At 35.5% G+C, this 21,336-nt stretch overlaps 1 protein-coding gene across 1 annotated transcript in view; it reads left to right on the top strand.

The window, feature by feature from the left end:
* Znf800 (zinc finger protein 800) overlaps positions 1 to 20,623 on the top strand; it is a 49,678-nt gene extending 29,055 nt beyond the window's left edge. The window contains exon 6 of the mRNA XM_071612832.1: positions 15,072 to 20,623. Within this exon, the coding sequence (XP_071468933.1) occupies positions 15,072 to 15,231 (160 nt within the window). The 3' untranslated portion in view covers positions 15,232 to 20,623. The remainder of the gene's footprint in view (positions 1 to 15,071) is intronic.
* Positions 20,624 to 21,336: the final 713 nt, after the last annotated feature.

Raw genomic sequence — 21,336 nt, 5'->3', positions numbered from 1 at the left:
ATTAGTTCATTGCTAAAGTTAATTGGCCTTTTACATTTCTTTATCTTTCATTTACCCATTTATTCATCCATTTACACTTGAGCAATTATTTTATGCCAAGGTTTATACCAAGTATTTGGGATTTGAAGAAAAATAAGACCTGGCCACTCTTAAGAAGTGTTTAAACTTTTTTCATGACTTTCATCTGATTTATGTAACTGTTGTATGCTGATTTTAAGTCTTTTGGTTATAGACCAGAAGTGGGATAGCTGGGTCAAATGTGGTTCCATTCCAAGTTTTCCAAGGACTCTCCATAATGCTTTCCAAATTGGTTGCACCAATTTGCAGTCCTACCAGCAATGTATGAGTGTGCCTTTCCCTCCATATCCTTGCCAACACTTACTGTTGCTTGTATTCTTGATAACTACCGTTCTCACTGAAGTCAGATGAAATCTTAGTTTTTGATTTGCATTTCTCTAATTACTGAAGATGTTGAACATTCTTTTCATATATTTGTTGATCGATTGTATTTCTTCTGAGAAGTGTCTGTTCAGTTCCTTAGCCCATTTATTGATTGGGTTGTTTGTTTTTTTGGTGTTAAGTTTTTTGAATTCTTTATGTATCCTGGAGATTAGCATCTGTCTGACGTGGGTGTAGCAAAAATTTGTTCTATTGGATGTTTCCATGTGAATGTTTCTTAGTCACCATATCAAAAACAACGTATCTTCCCTTTGTTGCAAATATGCTACCTAGAAATACAAGTTTTTCTTGGCTTCTTCCACCTGTAACATACATTTCATCATTCTTGTAGTCTGCTGTTTATACTTCTTTAACACGTCTTCAATTTGCTCACTTTTATCCTGAGCCTTGCCTGTTTCTTAGTTTAATTCTTCATCTCATACCTTCACTAGCACTAAGGTAATGGCTAACTGATCTTTCTTCCACTTGGCTCCTTCTTGCTCCATTATGCCATACTAAAGCCAGAGGGATTTTTCTTTTCTTTTTAAAGAGAGAGAAAGAGAGAGAATTTTTAATATTTATTTTTTAGTTTTCGGCAGACACAACATCTTTATTTGTGGTGCTGAGGATCGAACCCGGGCCACACGCATGCCAGGCAAGCGCACTACCGCTTGAGCCACATCCCCAGCCCCAGAGTGATTTTTCTAAAGTGCAAAATCTTGAGCTGTGCTCTTTGTACAAGGCTCTGTTGGCTCAGCTTGAAATATCCCTTGTATCACTCACCCTTACTCTCTCAGCACTCATTTCTTCCCTATCTCCAAGGCAGGAGCAGATGTCCCTTCAGTGTACTCATCTCACTCTCTACCTATTCCTTTAGAGAAATTACTGCCAGATACACAGATAATTTGTCATTTCCCTAAATAGACTGAAAAGGACCTTTGAAGTAGGGCTGCTTGCATCCTTAGTGCCCAGTACAGTGTCTGGTATGTGGGTATGTGCCCTGTAGGACTTGTGGAGGGAATGAGTTTTGGATGGAGAATATCAGTTAAGTGACCTGCAAAACTCCTCCAGAAGAATGTGAAAATCTTTATTTTTGACTATTATTGAGATAAGTATTAATAGTTTGTCTTTATTCCTAACTTAATTTAGTCTCTAAACATACACTTGCATACTTGGATTACATGCCAATAGTGATAATCTGTGAAGTTGATAAGTAGTTTTTCATATTTTAGTTCTCATGTTTTTGACTTTGTTATTGATTGAATTAAGTATTTGAATTGCTATTAGCATGAATAAAGTTGCCCTCTTGGTTGACTCTTGTAATAAAAAAATCACAAGTTTATGATAGTAGTTCCTTGTGATTTTAATGTATTGTCTTTCAACATAGAACAATTTGGGTCTTTTGGAGAAGGGCATACTTCTAGGTTAACCTCAATTTTTCTATAGAGATTGATTATTGGATCTCCTGTGAAGAACTTTATGTAAATACACAAAGTAACATTTGTCTTCTTTTATTAAATAGAGTGCCTGAAGTATTTTGAATATATAAAATCTTATTTTCAATGTTTGGTATTTAAAAGAGTTATATATATTGGTAAAGCCAAAACTTCTTGGGTTACACTAGTGGTTGTTTAATCAGAATATGAATTCAAATTGCATATAAAAATTGCAAACAAATATTTGGATTTCCTTTACATCTATCAGATTGCAATATCTGGTTATAGGGACTGAGCTTGTATATATTCAGATTGTGTGTAGTTCATATATACTTAAGGTTGAGACCAGAAGAGTTTCAGATATTTTTCAAATTTTGGAATATTTGTATATACATAATGAGATATCTTGGGTAGGGACCCAAGTCTGATCATGAAATTCATTTATGTTTCATATATACCTTATATCCATAGCCTGAAGGTAATTTTATATAATATTTTAGTGTTCCTACTTTTGACTGTGATCTGTCACATGAGGTCAGGTATGGAATTTTCCACTTGTGACATCATGTCAACACTCAAAAAGATTACAATCTTGAAGCATTTCTGATTTTGAATTTTTGGATTAGGGATGCTCGACCTATATTTTATACCAGTTATCTAGCTGATTTGATGGTGTAACCAGAACTACTTGACTATAAACTAAAGAATCTCAAACCTTAACATATATAAATATTTGAATCTTATTAAAATACATATTCTGACTCAGTAGTACTGTCTGGGGTGGGACCTGAGATTTTTCCAGTTCAAATAGACTTTTCAAGGGATGTCCATGCCTCTGGCCTATGACCCACACTTTGAACTATAAACCAAAATACCTGTATATTTTTAAAGATTTTTTTTTAAGTATGATATACTCATACCTATTCCTATTCACAAGATATGAGTTTCTTGGGCTTCAGAACCAGTTTAAAATACTTGTTTTAGTTATTATCTTTCAGTAAGGTTTCAATATACAAAGGCTGAACCTTTGTCCTTCTTTTTTTCCTTGAGTATCAGTTGTATAATAAATGTGAATCTGAAAGTTATTTCTCATTTCTGACCCTCCTTACAGTGGTGCTTTTAGGTCAAATAAAGACAAATATAGATAGAGCAGGTTGTCTGTTCAGGGACCAGTTGCCCTTAAGAATAAAACTTGACCCTCTGAAGATGACATGCATTTTATTCTCAGTATGATATTGTTGGGGTAGGCGTGTTTATTGGTCTTCTGGTACTGATAGTTTTGGTTTTTGAAAATTTTCTTTAAATTTCTTTAAAAAATTTAAGAATGTTTTGCTTGTAGGTCCTCTTCATATAACTTTTTTCATATGCTCAGTATAGCACAAACCTTACTGGGGTTGGAAGGAAGCTGAAGGGATCTGAGACTATGATGAGTTGCTGCTATGACTACACTTGTTTTGGGGCTGTGGAGTTGAGGTAGCAAGATTTGTTTACCTTGTTTTGATGAATAGGTGGTGCCCTAGGTATGCAGGTCAGCAGGTATTTACTAGGTTGAATTAACCCAGATTCCTTGTTAGCTCTTGAGTGATGCAAGCCTTTGTATCAGTTGTTAATTAAAGAGTTTATTACTTGTACAGCTAGTTGTGTTTGAAATGAGGTATTTATTTACCTTTTAAAGACTGAAGATTTCAACTTAAACTTTATTGAAAAGATGATGAAATAAATTGCTTAAAATATCATCAGGGGATAGATTAGTACCAATCAGCACATTAAAACTTTTTTCCCATAGAGCTTGTTCAGGTATCAAAGATCGAAGCATTGCGTGAGATTCTTCAGATTCCAACTCTCAAACTTGCTTCATTTGTTCCATAGGCACACTGTACTCCAACGTTGTGGCAGGTGGAGTCAGACTCTTGCCTGGGGTTTCTAAACTCTTTTTGAGTTTTGAGAGTTAGGCAAAAAAATTGACAGGTTGGTACAGAGACCTGAAACTGCATTGCAGATTGAGGGAAAGGATATGAGACAAAGCAGTGGCCAAATTTAAAAAGACCTTATGAACCAAGTAAGTAGGTTGAACTAAATTTTCAAAATTAGGAGTAGCTGTTGAAAGGACAGGGATATCTCATGACATCAAGGAGAGTGAAGAATTGTGGTAAGGAAATCACTTAGGAACCAGTGTCAAAATTCTAAATTACAGAGTGATGGGGCTTGAATTAAGGTAATGGCAGTGAGACTATAGAGGAGGGTACAGATGGAATAGTTATTTCAGAAGTAGAATTTTTCAGACAGCGGAGATGAAGACATTTGTATGGTTTCCAGTTTTCATCATTCCAATTGGGCAGGTGGGTGTTACCATTCTTCAAGATAAGGAATACAGGAGGTGGAACAAGCACTTTTCTAAGGAAGATCTTGGAAATTTTAGACACGTTGGTTTAAGGTGCTTGTGGGACATCTAAGTAGAAATGCTTGATAGGGGCAGGATATGCAGGTTAGTTGCAAGGAAAGAAAGCCCAGGGACTTGAGATTACCAGGAAGAATAAATAGGATCAGTTTTATCTACTACTCCTTACATCCTTTTGGCTTGTTAGTTAATTTAGCAATACTTACTTTCTGTATATTTCAGTTTTTCACTTTAGAAGTGGTGTTTGGCTAGCACCAATTCTCTCATCTCTATCCCCCAACCCTTGTATAAAAATATGTAACATGACTTGTGTTTGATATTACTTTAAGGAGTGTAATTGTAATATCAGGAAATGTGATTTGATTTGTGTGTTGTATTCATAGGGCTTTTGAGATAAAATCACTGAGGCCTATTTAAAAGATTATTTTTTTTTAAAAAGGAAGTATTTTTTAAAATAAAACAATTTATTAGTGTTCTTGGCCTAGACAATATTTGAATCTCATAGCTTTGATTTGTTCAGGTTGCATGATGATTTAATCTCTGTGACTCTTGCCAAGGCAGGAACTGTGTGTCTGTTCCAGTTTAGGCGTCAAAACCAGAGAGAGCCATCTGAGTGATAAGATCTAACAGAATCAGACATGGTCCATGTGATAAATTTAAGTGATTTAGTCTCCATAGGTAGAATCTAAGGGGAAAAGAGATGCTGTTAAAAGTTAAACAGGTGACTTGAAATGTATCAATTTTACTTGCAAAGGTGCACTTTTGGGGCTGGTAAATATTTAATATCACAAATAAAGGTAGGTCTTGCATTGTCATATATCCTCTGGCCCTCACTGGTTCTCCCCTCTTCATCTCCTTTCTGAAGGAAGAACCTACCAATAAAACTTTTCTTGATTTTACCATGTAGACAGCCAATAGAGTTCAAATGGAAATTTTTGTTCTTTGAGGCATAAATGAAGCAGCCTGTTTATTCCCCAGCTGGTAGTCTTTAGGAGGGTGTGCAGAATGACTTTTTAAGAGTTAGCCCTGCTTATGATTGAGATTTCTGATTTAATACAGAGGGTAATAAGTCTGTATGCCATTTAAATTAACAAGTTTTTTAATTGTGCCAATAGAAAGAATAGGTAACTATTATAAATATCTATTCTTTTTTCCACCTTTTCTTGGCGAATTATAGCTGTACGTAATTCATTGTTATATAATCATACATGCACGCAATTCAACACTATAATTCAGCCAATGTCATTCCCCAGTCTTTACCCTTGCCCTCCTCTCCTTCCTCCCTCTGGTTGACCAGCTTTTCAGATTAACTAAATATCTTTCAATAAAGGAAAGAATTCAGTAGAGTAAATTTAATGGACGAGTTATGATCCCTAAAAACTGGAGTTAGTGATAGAAATGCTGAGACATTAGAGAAGGATAGCTATAGTAAAACAATTATTTTGTTATTCCTTTGCAATCTTTATATAATAAATGGAAAAGCTCCCTCAGCAAATTCCCATTGTAATGTTTGAAAATGGTTACTCTTTCTCATGTTGAACTTTAATCAATAGGTAACAGCCTAAAAGCCTAATATTCCCACCTATAACCCAAGGCACATTGCCGTAGCATAGAACCGCACTTTTACTCATGTCTGTTTCAAGTCTTTTTAATTAATTTGTTTAAACACTCGATTTTTCTCTCCAACAAGTCTCTACATATCAATTCCCACCTCAGTAAATTCCTAATAGATTACTGATAAAGGTAATTTTGGTGTTTCAAGTATTGCAACAAAAATGAACCAGTGAATAGAATTTTGGAATCTTTGCTTTCTGCATTGAAGATGTCATTCATTTGTTATTTGTTATTCTTTCTTGTTCTATGCTGATATTTTAGAGGTAAATTTTGTTTATAAATTTCTTACAAAGCTTATCAGTATGTTACCAATAACAGCAATAACAACACATACATATTCTTCATCCATTTATGGTGTGTATTTTGTGGAAAGTTAAATAGTTATAACATTATTCCTTTAGGTTTGCAAGATCACTGGGCAGTAGGACAATTTTTTGTTTTAATTGACTTTTTTTCATGTAGTAAAAGTCACAGTACTCTATGTCATCAACCAGGCCCAATCCATAATCTTAATGGGAAAGTAAAACTGGCACCTCTTGATTTCCTGGTTTTGTGTTTTTTGGGTGGAACCGACTCCTGAGTATGAAGATTGTGATAGGAAATAATATTAATACCTGCAAGAAAATACGGGAAGAGGTTGCTAAACATCCTGTGTAATTTTCTCATGTCTTGGGGCCCTGCCCTATTAAAAAGTTGGGTTTAGATGCATGCTAATCTCGGATTTAAGCCTAATCAGTCAATTTTGATATATTACTAGCATGTAATCATTCCTGTATAGTGTTCTATAAAGAAAATTTGGCAGCCCAATGTTTGAAAAATAATTTCTAACATTTTTGCTAGGTTACTGACTTAGAACCAAACGATGACTAAATGTAATCATATTACTACTGACTACTACCATCGCTGCTGCCATCTAATAGAACTGCTTTTTCATGCTGATTTTTTTCACTTTGTCCTTGCTGTCACCATAATTTTTTTTTAAAAGAGAGAAAAGAGGGAGGGAGGGAGAGAAAGAGAGAGAGAGAGAGAGAGAACTTTTTAACATTTATTTTTCAGTTTTCGGTGGACACAACATCTTTATTTTATTTTTATGTAGTACTGAGGATCGAACCCAGCGCCCCGCGCATGCCAGGCGAGCGCATACCGCTTGAGCTACATTCCCAGCCCCACCACCATAACTTTTTATCACAGACTTAAAAGTTCTATTTCTTCTGTAAATCTGTTCTTGACATTTCTAATTTGTGGAGATCTCTTCCTTTAATTAATGCACATCATCTACTTTACTATTTTTCATTTTCATCCTTTGTGCTATTATTGAATTATTCTTAATTACATTATCTATATGTTTAGACTCTAAGCCCTTGGAAACCCAACACTAGCAATTTTACCCCACAGTATGAATGATATTAGGGTTATGAATGAATGGACCACTAGACCTATCCCCATTTTCCCTGTCCTATAAGGTGTTACAGTTTCTTCTCAGTCTTCTTTCTGTGCTACTTTTCCTGGTCTAAGCCATCTATTGTTCTACTTTGGGTTACCTCTGATTCTCTTAGAATCTTCTGTTTCAGAATATTATAGATGTTTTGGGGGGTATTCCTGGACTAATTTTATAGGGATAATTTATTAACTTTCCCATCAGGATCTCCCACATAAATCCTACCTATTATACTCACTTTTAATATTGATTCATTTATTAGAATGTTTGGAGAGTGTATATTCTAGAAGCAATAGGTTGGATATGTAAAAATCAAGGAATCACTTAACCAGATTTTTACTTCTGATACAGAATAAAAAGGAAGAAGAAAAACATTGTCAAGTTCACAAACATGAATTTTCTTTCCCAACTCTTTTGCTTACTATGCCATTTTTATAGTTGGATAGGAATGGAGCAGGCAGAAGTACAAAATAATTATAATATCTTGTTATGTAAGTCCCTGCAAAGTAAGGCTTATACTTATTTTATTTTGCCACCTGGCATTTTGTATATTCTTTCTTTTGAGCCATAATTCTGTTGATGTGTACATGGAAAATCTAGAGATGTAGTATAACTTAATTTTAAATGGAAAAAATAGAGGTAAGTGCTTGCACAAGGTTACACTAATAGTTAAATGAAGAAGTCAGAGAATCCAGCTAGGTAATAATATGTACATACAAAAAAAAAAAAAAGACAAAAAATAAATAAATAAGAGGTGTATTGTGAAAGGTAAGTTTGCTCCTATCCCATCTCTCAGTTTTCCCATTCCTCTCCCACTGGAGGCAAGCAGTTACCAGTTTCTAGGACTTTCAAGAACTGCTTTATGTCTGTAAACCCATATAAATATATACATTCTCCTTCACATAAGTGGTAGCACATTGTATACATTTATCTACACCTTGCTTTTTCACTTAATAATATATCTGAATATTGTAGAATGCAGGCATTCTTATTTCTTGATCCATGAACTTTCCATCTTAGTGTACTACATATTATTTGGATAAGTGGTTTTTGCTAACATGAACAGACTGTTAAATAATTCTTTATTACCGGCATATCGGTTGAGTTCCTTGTGTTTAACATAAGTATTATTTCACATTTCTTTAGACAGATAATGGTCATTGATTTGTTTTATGATAAATCACATTGAAGTCAACAAATAATGAGGTTTATATAGTAGCTATTTCTGCTAGTTACTAAATATAGCTAATTGGGATGTTTACTTTTCAGTTTAAAAAAGAAATGCAGAGATGTAGTTTTCAGGAAAATCATTTACATTGAGATTTGTATAAAGGTCTTTATGTGGACAAATGGTATGCATAGCACAGTTTATCTTAGGGCCAATGAGAAACGTTGTTATAAATATCAATCACAAATGTTTATTTTCTAAATTTTTAAATCTACAACCTCATATGAAAAATGATAAAGATAATTTTTCATTTGTTTCTAAAATAAGTTTGTAATGATATAATCTTGATATAATTCATGATTATCTTTATAAAATACACTCTTAATTTTGATCATTCTTGTTTTGGTCAGTTTATTACTGCAATTATTGCTTTATTTTTCAGAGATTAATGCAGCTTGTTATACCTAGTTGATTTTTAGATCTTTGGGACCATGCCAAATGTCCATGATAGGATTCACAGAGCTTAAGTACTTAACACTTTAATTTTACTTTAGATAATTAGTTTGTAGTCCTGTATTCTTCCTAAAGATTACAGTACTTCTCTGTGTTATTTATGGTATTTATATTACTGGATAATTCTGTGTGAAAATACTGTAGTGTTTATTACAATTTCAACCACTGGTTGGGAAAAAAAGTTAATCAGACTAAAAGTATATTGTCACACCACCATCACAATAGTTAAAATTCAGTAGTAGAACAAATATGATTATGCCCTGGAAATTTATAGCATTAGTGTTATCCTCAAACATTTAGGACACATGGTCCTAATGTTCTTATTGCATTCTGACTTTGGAATTCTTGGTGCAAGATAGTGAATTAAAGTCTTGTCAAGAATTGTGATAAGTCATGTTCGAACTCTGCTATATTCATAGATCTCTTCTTTATGGGGATAACATAAAAAAACAAAAACTGAAAAAATATCCTATACAGAAATAATCCTTGAGTAAGAATGTGTTGCATATATTTGAGGACATCTGAAATGTTTTGATATCTGTATTTATTCTTTGATGAAAGTTTATATGTCTTAAGTTCTATTTTAATTTTTCCTTTTGCTTAGGTAGCTAATTAAAATTTTTTTTTTTTTTTTAGTTGTAGATAGACACAATATCTTTAATTATTTATGTGTGGTGCTGAGGATCAAACTCAGTGCCTCACACATGCGAGGCAAGTGCTCTACCCCAGCCTGGCTAATTTTTTTAAATGAGCAAAACAAATACTTATTGGTGCTATTTTTAAAATGAATACTTTCAGCCTTCTCCACTGTAAAAACTAAACTCTAAATTCACACAGTGGTGCTCTGGAGCATAAAAAACACTATATTTTGTCTTTTCCATCATTTTCATTTCTAAAGAAATGACTTTCATTTTTATATGTGCATGGTGAATGCATGTGTAAAATCATATGGACTGGTAATTCAAAGAAATTGAATAATAGGATAGAGCAGGCTAGCCTACCAGACCAGCCTCATAGATAACTTTGACATGGCCACTATTTTCTTTTTTTTTTTAATGCTTTATTTATGCCTGTTTTATTGTCCAAATATGGATAATTAAATAGGACAATGGACAATGTGTATAAGAAACGTGTACTTATAGCAGGAAAAAAAAAAAAAAAAGACTCAAAGCAAACCAAAGGACATGGCAGACTCTACACTCTCAGTAAACAATCAGATGTTGAAATGATTATACTGAAAGCACAACACTCCAAGTCGGGTATAATTTGTTTCAAAGCTTGTGAAGATTGTACTGAGACAGATGCCCAGCATGGCCACTATTTTCTAAGGATGTCCCTGGTTATTGGTTCATCTAGAGGTGACTGGGTGCCAAAGGACCATGTCACTTCCTCATAGATACTGATGAATAAATTCCACCATGCCAGTTCTTTAATTTGCAATGAGAAGTTTCAGGAACAATAGCTTCTCATGTTTGTGGGTCAGTTCATTTTTTCCCAATAGGCAAATCTACAGAAAAATATATCTGGAAGATTGCATGATGAGCATTGAATCAGATCTCAATGTGATACATCCCTCTTCCCATAGAAATACAATTGCCACTTGGACCATATGTTAAATTTTCAGAGCATTCTTTCTACTAGATCAGGCTGCAGATAACTCACCATCTTTTGCTTTCCTGATTTCTAATAGAGGTGTAACTTATTGTCTTTAACACATTTTTTTTCAGAGTTTTTAACAAAATTGATTTTATTTATAAGATAGATCTACTGTATGTAAAACATTTAGCCCAATGCCTAACATACAGCTAATAGATTATAACTCTTATTAATTAAGTATAACTGGTACTGAGTCTACCTCATGTTGTTACTTGTAATGTCAAAGACAGTCTTTTGGACCATATCTGTAGACATCCACCCATCTCATCTTTTACATTTTGAATTATTTTTATGCTTTTAATTTTTATTTTTGTTTACTTTCTTAATTCATTTATCCTCAATGTTGAATCTGTGAGCTAATTGGGACCATATTTTTTTGGCTCTGCATGATTTGAGGTCTATTTTATTTTTTGGTCCTCATTTACACGATTTTCCATTTCCCATAGATCTTCCATCTGCAGTGTGTCTGTTGTAGGATATGATCTTGAAGTTACTGCTTGCCTCCAGAAACATTTGATTTTGTATCTTATTTGAGTAGATGATGTTAGTTGTGAGTTTTTCTGTCTCACTGTTTACCTTCTTTACAGGCTCTGCTGAAATTCTCAGGGTGGAAAGTTAGTTTGAGAATGGTAGCAGCATCTTAGAAAGTTTGCCATGGCATTGGAAGGTAATGATTGAAATTCCACGGGTGGAGGTAGTACAGTAACTGCAGATCTGATAAGTACATTATTGACAAATCAAAACTTTTTCCGTGAAAATGATTCAGTCTAGTCATCTTGGCAACAATAGACAGTTAGCCTTCTCTTCATCCACCTGGAGAATGAACTATCCTTTTAAGAGCAGCAAAATAGATTTGGGAAAACAGTGGACAAATTGACATCAGTTCTTTCTGTGTTTGTGAAAATACAGATCGTGGGGGCATTTTTAAAGCTAGTGGTCTCAGAAACCATACTTTGAGCAAAGTCCAAGAAGAACCATTATAAGCTTTCAGAAAAGGGATAGATTATTTCAGACTGCAGTAATTAGGGAAAATTAAAGAGACTGGCTTTGGTCTTGGTCTTGAGAGATAGACAACATTTGAATATATAAGAAAGGGAGAAAACATTTTTTAATGGGTGAAATGCCAAGAATGAAAGCATACAAATGAGAAATAGCATATGTCGGGGGAATGGAGGATCAAATAATTTATCCCAAAAGTTCTTAAACGTGTTCCCTGAAAGAAAATTGAGTTAGGGCTCTTCATAACTTACCAGATGCCTCTTAGTACATAAAGCTTCATGTTTCTATGTGCTTTCTGATGTTATCAAATCTGTTTTTGAATACTTTTTGGAAGCTGAAGACTGTCAAAACTTCAAAGTACTCTCTCATTCTTGCTCTTACTGAAAATATTCAGGTGGGGGGTGATATTAGCACTCAGGGCAGATGATACACCTGGAATGTCAGGTACACAGCATGGCTTTGCTGCTTGAAGAGGAACTGCCCGAGCATGTCATTGGGCCTCATTACTTTTTGTATCAGCAGATGTCACCATCCTTCCAAGAGGTATTGCCAGGAAATTGGAATAGAATATGATGTTTTCCTCTACTAGTCAGAAATTTGCTGACTTTCCAGAAGTCTTATTTGAACTTGAAGGCTGAGGTGATAAGTTGAAATTTTTGAAGGAATTTGGTGTTCCATTATACAGGCTACTTTAATCTGGCAAAGGATTATATGGAATTCTGTTTTAGTTCATAGAACTAGATTACAGATTTACCTTTGTGAATTAAGGATTTCAACACTTGTTGCCTTGGGGAGAAAAGTCACAATTGATTATCAAAGATGAAGTAAGTGTTCCCTCTGTCAAAGGTTATATATATCACAGTTTTATCTCATTTTAGCTATATCATTGAGATTTGCTACTGAGAAGTTAGAATTTTTTTAAATTATGTACTTTTTCCAAGAGGTAATTTTTTTCATAAAAATAGCAGTGTAAGGGAGGATTATGCCCAGCATAATTCCTTGTAAGTTTGGCTTTTTATATATTGATTATGTTCAAGAAATTAGTTTCCAGAGCATTTCTGTACATGGTTTTGAAGGATAAAGGCCACATTTTAGTCAGAATCTCAGGCTGGTCCTTGGTTCCCCTCAAAGCTTAACAACAATTGATTTAGCTAGTGTGGAGTCAGTGGGATGCTCTGGGTGAATTTGAGCAAAGGAATGACAGGAAATGAGAAAATTCATCTGTATGGGAAGAAAAGCTTTGGTAGAATCACAGGGTGATATGGGGATTCAGGTTAGCTCCCAGGTGTGAGTCACCCTAATGATCTGAAAATAATATTCTAGGTAGTGCTTCTCAAAGGTAGGAACCTTGTGATATCTTTTTTGTTCTTAGTGTTTGGGCTTAGTGTCAAAACAAGACAGGCATTCCAAAAATGTTGAATTAAGTTGGAATCACTGTATGATCATGAAAACAGAACTGTAGTACTGCTAATAAATGCTTCTTGGTTTTATCTATATTTAATCCTGTTTTAAAGTCATTTAGTGAATAGTAAGGTTTTTGAGAGATAAGGCTTATAACAGACTCTTACAACCTTAATTTTTCCAGGAATAATTAATACAAACTATTGGCCTCTTTAGGATTATTCTCTTTGTAAATTTTATTTCTGTTATTTTTATTAAAGTATTCCTCCAGACATGATAATTCTATCCAGTACATTTAGAGGGAAAGAAACTTGCAGGTCATCATGATTAATTAGTTGATCATCTATTTAAGCAGCAAAGTAGCATTCCCATAAACATCTAATTTTTTATTTGCTCATCATTAAATAAAATTAGTCTGACAATTTTGAGGTAACTTTGACTTAAAGTATCTTTGGAACTTATGTGTTTTCTATTAAACCCCCTATGTTGTTGTTATTCCCTTTAGGCATTTTCCTGGAATAAAGTTTAGCAAAACAGATTCCCTAGGTTTTAATAACTTAAAATTTAAATTCATTATGCTTGAAAGAGGAGAATTAAGTTCAGGCCCAAGTTCATTGTAACATTTTACTATTGCTTCCATTGAATTCTTTCAAATAGAGTAAAGAGAAAATTATTGAATTACTATAAAACATTGGTATTATCTAAAACACGTTCCAAAATATGGTAAAATTTTCTGTTTTTAGTAAACTGTTTTCCCAAGTCTGTGGAAATTACAAATCAAATTACATCTTTCAAAAGTCCAGAAACATTTTTTTTTTACAGAAAAATAAAGTAGAAAGTAATAGAGACAATAATAGAGTAAACGTATGGCTTCATAAAAGATACTGGTTTAATTGTGTCAACTATTAAGGGATAAACTACTCTGTAATGTTGATTTATTAGGAACTTTTGAGGAAGGTACATGACTATGGTGGGTTTTTCTTTTTTCTTTTGGTACTGAGGATTGAATCCAGGGGTGCTTTACCACCAAGGCACTTCCCCGGCCCTTTGTATTTTTATCTTGAGACAGGGTCTGGCTAAATTGCTTAGGGCCTCCCTAAGTTGCTAAGACTGTCTGGAACTGATCCTCCCTCCTGTCCCTGTGTTAGCCTCCGGAGTCGCTGGGATTACTGGGGTGTGCTACCATGCCCTGTGGACCATCCATTCTTGAAAATCTTTTACTGTCCACCATTTCTGTATACAACATAAAAATACTATTTTCACAAATTTTAATTGGGATAAAGTCAATGGGTATATAAGAATGGAGAAAAATTCCTTATTTAGTATATAGATAAAATGAACCTATTGTATAAAATTTGGGAGACATAAATTAGAAGATCACCTGCGGCCTGGAGATGACTGTTTTAACATTTTGGTTTGTTTTTCTCCATTGTTTTATACATGTGTGTTGCATGTATAAACACATAAATGCACACATCCACACACAACAGAGGGAGATGAAACGCTTTCCCGTCACGTTTAGTATGTTTCCCCGTATCATTGGGCATTATTTCACAGCATTATTTTAACAGCAGGGTAGTATCCACTCTATGAAGAAACTAAGGCCTTTTAGTTGGCTGAACACTTTGCATTTTTTGATCCCCTTCCTCTCGGTTTCGCCTTCCTTCTGCTCTTGCAGCGATGCACTGGGCGCCTCGTTTGAACTCGTGCGCGCTCCCCGTTGACTCCGCAAGAGACGCTCGCTCGGGACTTCCTGGGCCGAGGGCACAGCTCTAGGGGTCCGGATGAGTCCTCACATTCGGTGGGAGTGTCGTGGGAGACCCCGGGGTGCCGCCCTCCACCGCTCCGTCACTTGGGCACACCTGAGGGCGACGGCTGCACCTCGCCGCCCGCCAGGGTTTCCACTCCCGCTGAGCTGCGAGGCGCCGGCGGTTTCCTCCGCGTTTCTAACCGGCGTGTCTTTGTCTTTCCTCCCTGGGGTCCGCTGCTGCCCGTGCCCGCCGGCCGAAGCCTGGCGAAGCCGTCGCCCCGCAGCGCCGCAGCACTGCGCCCGCCGGCAGGCGCCGTCACCACGCGCCAGGCCGCCGCCAGCTGCCGAGCCAAGCTCCGCGGCGGCGCCGCCCGGGAGCGCCAGCACGCGCGCGGCCTCGGCAGGCCCTCCGCCCCCTGAGCGCCGCCGACCCGCCGACGCCGCCCAGCGCAGCCGCCAGCCAGCCCGCGATCCCCAGCCTGCCTCGGACCTCGCGTCACCCCTCGCCCCGCCGGGTCTACCCCAGAGTCCTTTGCCCCAGCTCCTCAGGACCACGTGCCTTAGGGCCGGGCCGGGAGGGGCGGCCCCGGTGCTAGTCATCACCTTACTCCTTCCCGCTTGCCTGCCAGAATCCAGCTCCTCGGAGAATCTCACCGCACATTCCTTTTCCGTCCTGCTGGTAATTTATGTACTTCCTATTCATAGTCAGTTTCTTTCGTTATTAGTTCTGCAAGGTCATCTTCTCAACCCCACTCAGTCTTCTCCACCTCAAGCCCTTTCATCAGCCAACCATCCCCCGCTCCTGCTGCAGTCCTCTAGAAGATTGTTTTAATAACGTTCTAAATCCCTAGCGACTGTGGGGTGTTTGACACAATTTGAACTCTAGCTTTCAGTCCTCCCCGCCACCTTTCTATAACTTCATCTCCCAAGACTATTTCTTCCCTTCAGAAACAGCCCTTGCCCCCATGATTCTAACTTTGTCATCCTTAGAAACTACATCTTCCTTAGCATTTTGTCTGTGGAGACCAAGGGAATGCACCTTTCAGGTCTCTTGCCCCAGATAGCTTTCTTGATTGGTGGCTCCCCCTGCCTGTTCAGGGGATCCACCAGAGTTGCCATGGAGGTGGTGCTTCTCCTGTGCTATTCCTTGTTATAGCATAATTAGAACGTTGGTCATGGCCCATTCATGTGAGATGCAGGACTCTTCTGATGAGCAGTTTTGGCTTGGGTACACCTCAACACCTGACTGGAACTTTCTTAGAACTGTGCTGCATGCAGTCTGAGGCTTTTCCTGCCCAATCCCCCTCTCTCCTTTAATACATGGCTCAGACTGCCTTTTGGTATGAGCCTTTCTTCCCCTCACCCTCCTGCTTCTTTCCCTTTATCCTTCACAGGGTAACCCCTTAATAGAACTTTTGCACCTTGAACCCTGTCGTGGTGTCTGCTTCTATGACCTGAACTAACACATTGTCAGACATTCCACTCTGATCACCTATTTCCTATCCTGGATTCTTTGCTCACTGATAGCTAGTTCATTAACCTCATACGTTCCATTATTAATCAGCGCTTGCCTTAGATGCATGTCCTTGTCTAGCCTAGATTTCATGGCCCATCATCATAGCCACTCTCCTTGAAATGCAGTGGTCTCAGCACTATTGAACCTCAGTTTCCTCCAAGTTATTTTCCGGACAAAATCCCAACCCCAGATGAACCTTACTTACCATCTGCTTTGCCTGGACCTGAGTAGGACGACTCAGCACTTTTTTTTTTTTTTTTTTTTAAGAAAATCACAAAACTCAGTGAACTAGTTTTATTTTCAATCCATTTTCTCAAACCTCAAATTGGTAGTGTTGTTCCTAACATAGTCTGTTTCCCACTTCTGAAACTACTGTTTATATTTTCATCTCCTCCTCCTCCCCGTTTTATCTTTTTCTGAGAAAGTGGGAGCTATTACATACAAATTTCCTCATCTTCCCACCACAAGACCCTCCAACCCAGCTTTCTTGGGAACCAGTTCCTCCTTTTTATAACTGTGGAGGAAGCTTCAAAAGACGGCTCCTCCTCCTGTGCTCAGGATACCAGGATACCACTCCCTCTGGACTTTTCAAGAACTTGCTCTTTAGGTTTTCCCTTTCTCTGTTCTGCATCATCAGTTCCCTGTCCTCAGTGGATCATTCTCATCAGCTTGCACACATGCTCCAGTGTCCTTCATTTTAAATAAATCTTTCCTTATGTACATCTTCATCATCTATAGCCATTTCTCAGCTCTTCTTTATAACCACACTTCTTTGAGAGATTGTCATTATCTATTGTCTGTGTTTCCTAATCTTCTATTTGCTTTTTAAATTTTTTTTAGTTGTAGTTGGACACAATACCTTTATTTTATTTATTTATTTTTTTGTGGTGCTGAGGATCCAACCCAGGGCTTTGCATGTGCTTAGGCAAGTGCTGTACCGCTGAGCCACAACCCCCAGCCCTTCTATTTGCTCTTCAGTCCACAAGGATGCTGCCTTCCCAGTACTACTACTGACCATGCCCTTGTTAGGGTCACCCAAACAAAAGAGCTTCTGTGAATGTTCTTTTTTTTTTTTTTTTCCATATCTAAGCCCTTATTCTCTCTTGGTTTTCCTTCTGTATCACTAATCACCCCCCAGTTTTCTGCTCCCATCTTCTAATTTTGAAAAGTTAGGGCTGACTCCTTTCTGGTTTCTCTCTTCTTCTTGTATTCTTTCCCAGGAATCTTACCAACTTTCATAGACTTAAGTACCATCTTTATGCCAAGATGAGTTTCAAATTTATGTTTCCCACCTAGACCTTTTATCTCTGTTCTAGACTCACATATCTAATTGGTAAACTTATCTACTTCTTTTCAAATTCAGTGCCATCTCTTAGTCCTGATCAATATTTTTTCTCACCTAACTACTATAATAGCCAGTCTTATGGGATCATTTACTCTTGACCCACTTCATTAGATTTTTGATTAAGTCATAGCTTTGACCTATATTTTAAATTGAATCAAGTAAATTGTTGCTTAAAGGATAAAATCAATCCCATATCATGGTTAACATAGCCCTACACAATCTGATCCATACCTATGTCTCCAATCCCATCTGTAATCTTCTCCTTATTGCTCATGATCATCCACACTCGTTCCTTCAACATGCCAAGATCCTTTCTCCTTCTCAGTGGCTTAGTAAATGCTGATCTCTCTGCTCATGCTGTTCTTCACAGCCACTTTTTCCCCCACCAAAACATATCCTTCAGATGAAGCACTCTATTGAAAATAGTATCCACCTTTTTCTTTTCCCATTTGCTATTTTAGTTCTTTATTTGTAACCTTATTTATTTATTTACATTTTCTTGGGGGCAGGGTGTCTATTTTCCCTACTAGAATGTTTGAGGAAAGAGACTTGTGTGCAGATGTCTACATCTTTCAATATTGTTTTCTCATCCCCTAACACAATATTGGGCATGTATTAAATGTACAATAAATACCTGTTTAAGGAATGAATGAATGCATAAGCTAATTTTTGGAAGGGTTTATTTTTTATTGATTAGTAAGAGTTCTTTTTATATTAAAACCACTAACCATTTGTTTCTTCTGTATGCTACAGACATTTTGCTCCTTCTCAGATATATAAAATTTAATCCATGATGTATTTGATATTCAGAAATACTGCATTTTTCCATTTAGATAAATCTTTTTAAAAATTATTCTTTTGGTGATATGTTTTAAAAGGTCTTCTCAGTGCCAATGTTATATAAATATATGTCTATGTTTCCTTTTAGTTTTTTAGATTCAAATCTTTATTCCAAATGGAATTTATTTTTGATATAGTTGTAATTAAGGGTCAAAATATTTATTTAGTTGTTGCATTATCATTTATTGAAAACTCTTTTCTACTGTTTTGAATATTTCTCATTTGTCAAATATTAAATTCTTACATATACTTAGAGTGGTTTCTGGATTTATCGTTTATTTTTTGGTATCTCTATTCCTGAACTATATTATTCTAATGTTGCCATTGTTTTACTGTGATGTTTAACTTTTCATTGGGAGTAAATATTGCTTTTATTCTTCAAAATACTTTTGGCTGTATTTGTGCATTTATTCTTCCAGATAAGCTTTAGTTACATTCTAGTCAAATTACAAAAAAAAAAAAAAAGAATTCTATTGACTTTTTAAAAAATTGCTTTAACATTATAGTTTATTTGGGGGAGAATTGCCAACTTTGTGATAGTGTTTCCTGTTTAGGAAGTTGTCACATGTCAAGTTTACTAAAGACATCTTTTATGTTCTTCAGTAGTTTTTTTTAATGCCCTGCATATTTCTTCTTATTAGTTATACTATTAGATATTTCATGTCTTTGTTGCTGTTTAAGTGGGATTATCCCCCCCCCCCTTTTTATAACCAACCTGATTACACCTTTTGGAGTCAAGTAATTGATTTTTGTATTTGGCTACTTTCCTCAACCCTTTCATTAATCTTTCTTCTTGATTCTCTTCTAAATAGCCAATCATTTGTAATTAATGATACTTAATGATACATAAATGTAACTAATGATACTTTTCTCTCTTCCTTTACAATATTTATACCTCATATACTAAATAAATGATGGTGATAACTTTGTTCTTATTCCTTACTTTTTAGGAATGCCATTAATATTTCACCAGCTTTTGATATTAGCTGTTGGACTGAAATATAGGTCTTTATCAGGTTAAGGAAGTGGTTTCCTAGCTCAAGAATACTAACCATTTTATTGGAAGTTGAATTATATTAAACCAGGCAAATAGAGATCATCATCTGGTTTTACTCTTATGGCCTATTATCATGATAAATTGTCATGGATTTCTTAACATTGTTTTATTTCTGCATGAGCTATATCCTGATTCATCATGGTGGATTTTTTCCCTTTTTCAGTATATAATGTTGAATTCCACTTTTTACATTTAATTTGAGATTATTGCATTTATACTCATGGAAACAATTGGACTATAATTGTACATTTTGTATTCTACTTTGTCAGCTTCAAAAAATGATTTTTCTAGTGTGTTCTATGTTCTAGATTAGTACATAGTTAGGAATTGCCTGTTCTTTGATGGTTTGGAGGAACTTACCCATAACACTATTTAGGCCTCAAGCTTTTTCAGAGTGGGTGAGTGAAAGATAATTCTATGAAAACTTTAAAAACTTCTTCTATGCTTTTGTCCTAAGCAGGTTAACTACTATTTCTTGACTATCAATTTTAAAATTATATTTTAGAATCATGAATTTTTCATAGAATTTTAAAAGTTGTTAGCAGATTTGTACATAAAATTATCTTAAAATTAAAAAAATTTTTCTCTATATCTGAGATTATATCTTCTTTCTTATTCCTAATCCTTTTAGTTGCATTTTCCTTTCTTTTATTAGAATTCCAGTCTTTTTAAGAAACCAACACTTAGAAATTTCATTAATTCTATTTTTCCTATTGTATATACCAATATAATTATTGATCTTTAATTCCTCACTTATTTTTCATAGGTATATTTTGTTGATTTATGAATGTTTCTTTGTAATTGATGGTTTAGTTCATTTATTTTTATTTCTTATTTAATAATAGGAACGTAAGACTATAAATTTACCTCTGGGCACAGCTTTGACTACATCTCAAAAGTTTTGTTATGTAGTCTCTTAATGTTACTATTTTAAAATAATGTATTATAATTGCTGTTTCTATTTCATTTTTGACTGGTGTTACTTAGTGTAGTATTATGAGGCTTTTGTTGTTGTTAATCTTGCCTTCTTTAATAAAAAGTGAGTTTATTAATATTTATGTTGATATTTTAATAAAGAGCTAATTTTGTTCCTAAAAGGTGAACTCATTTGAAATGGTCTAATCCAGAGTAACACACTACTGTACAGTCTACCAATAGCACCAGCTAGTGGTGATTATACTAATTACTGACAACAGGGAATTGGGGCATTACTAATATTAATTTGCTGGAATAGTGATTTCCTTAATGTCCTATTTACCCATGTACAGGTCAAGAAAGAGCTTTAAATATGTTTATGGCATCAGTAATCCTCAAATAATATGAAACTTAGATCATCACATAATTAGAAAAATTCAATTTTAGGAAATCAGGAAGGATTTGAATATTGTGAACATGGACTTTGTCACAAAATTTTGCAAATTTTGTGAGAAAGTCCATTTAATTTAAACTCTCAAAGAAAAAAAATCCTTTTAGACTTGGCAAAAGTAATTTTTAAATATTTGTTTTTTATAGTTACAGATGGAATTCATGCACATAAATAAAATAAAAATTACCTGTGACTTCATCACCCAGAGAAGAGACTGTTAACATTTTGTTTTAGTTCCTTTCAAGACTGTTTCTACATGTCTCATTTCTTTTTGGTAGAACAGACTCACATTATTTTGCATTGTCTTTTCATCTATTTTTGAGCATTTCCCTAGGACATGAGAAAGTAGACATTGTTGGGAGTTAATTTATCTCAGTAATAGCATTATAAGGACAGGGTCC

Source organism: Marmota flaviventris, chromosome 1 (genome assembly GCF_047511675.1).
Source record: "Marmota flaviventris isolate mMarFla1 chromosome 1, mMarFla1.hap1, whole genome shotgun sequence".
NCBI classification, from domain to species: Eukaryota; Metazoa; Chordata; class Mammalia; order Rodentia; family Sciuridae; genus Marmota; species Marmota flaviventris.
Note: the sequence above shows the minus strand (reverse complement) of the source record. Positions and strands in the feature narration are given on the sequence as shown.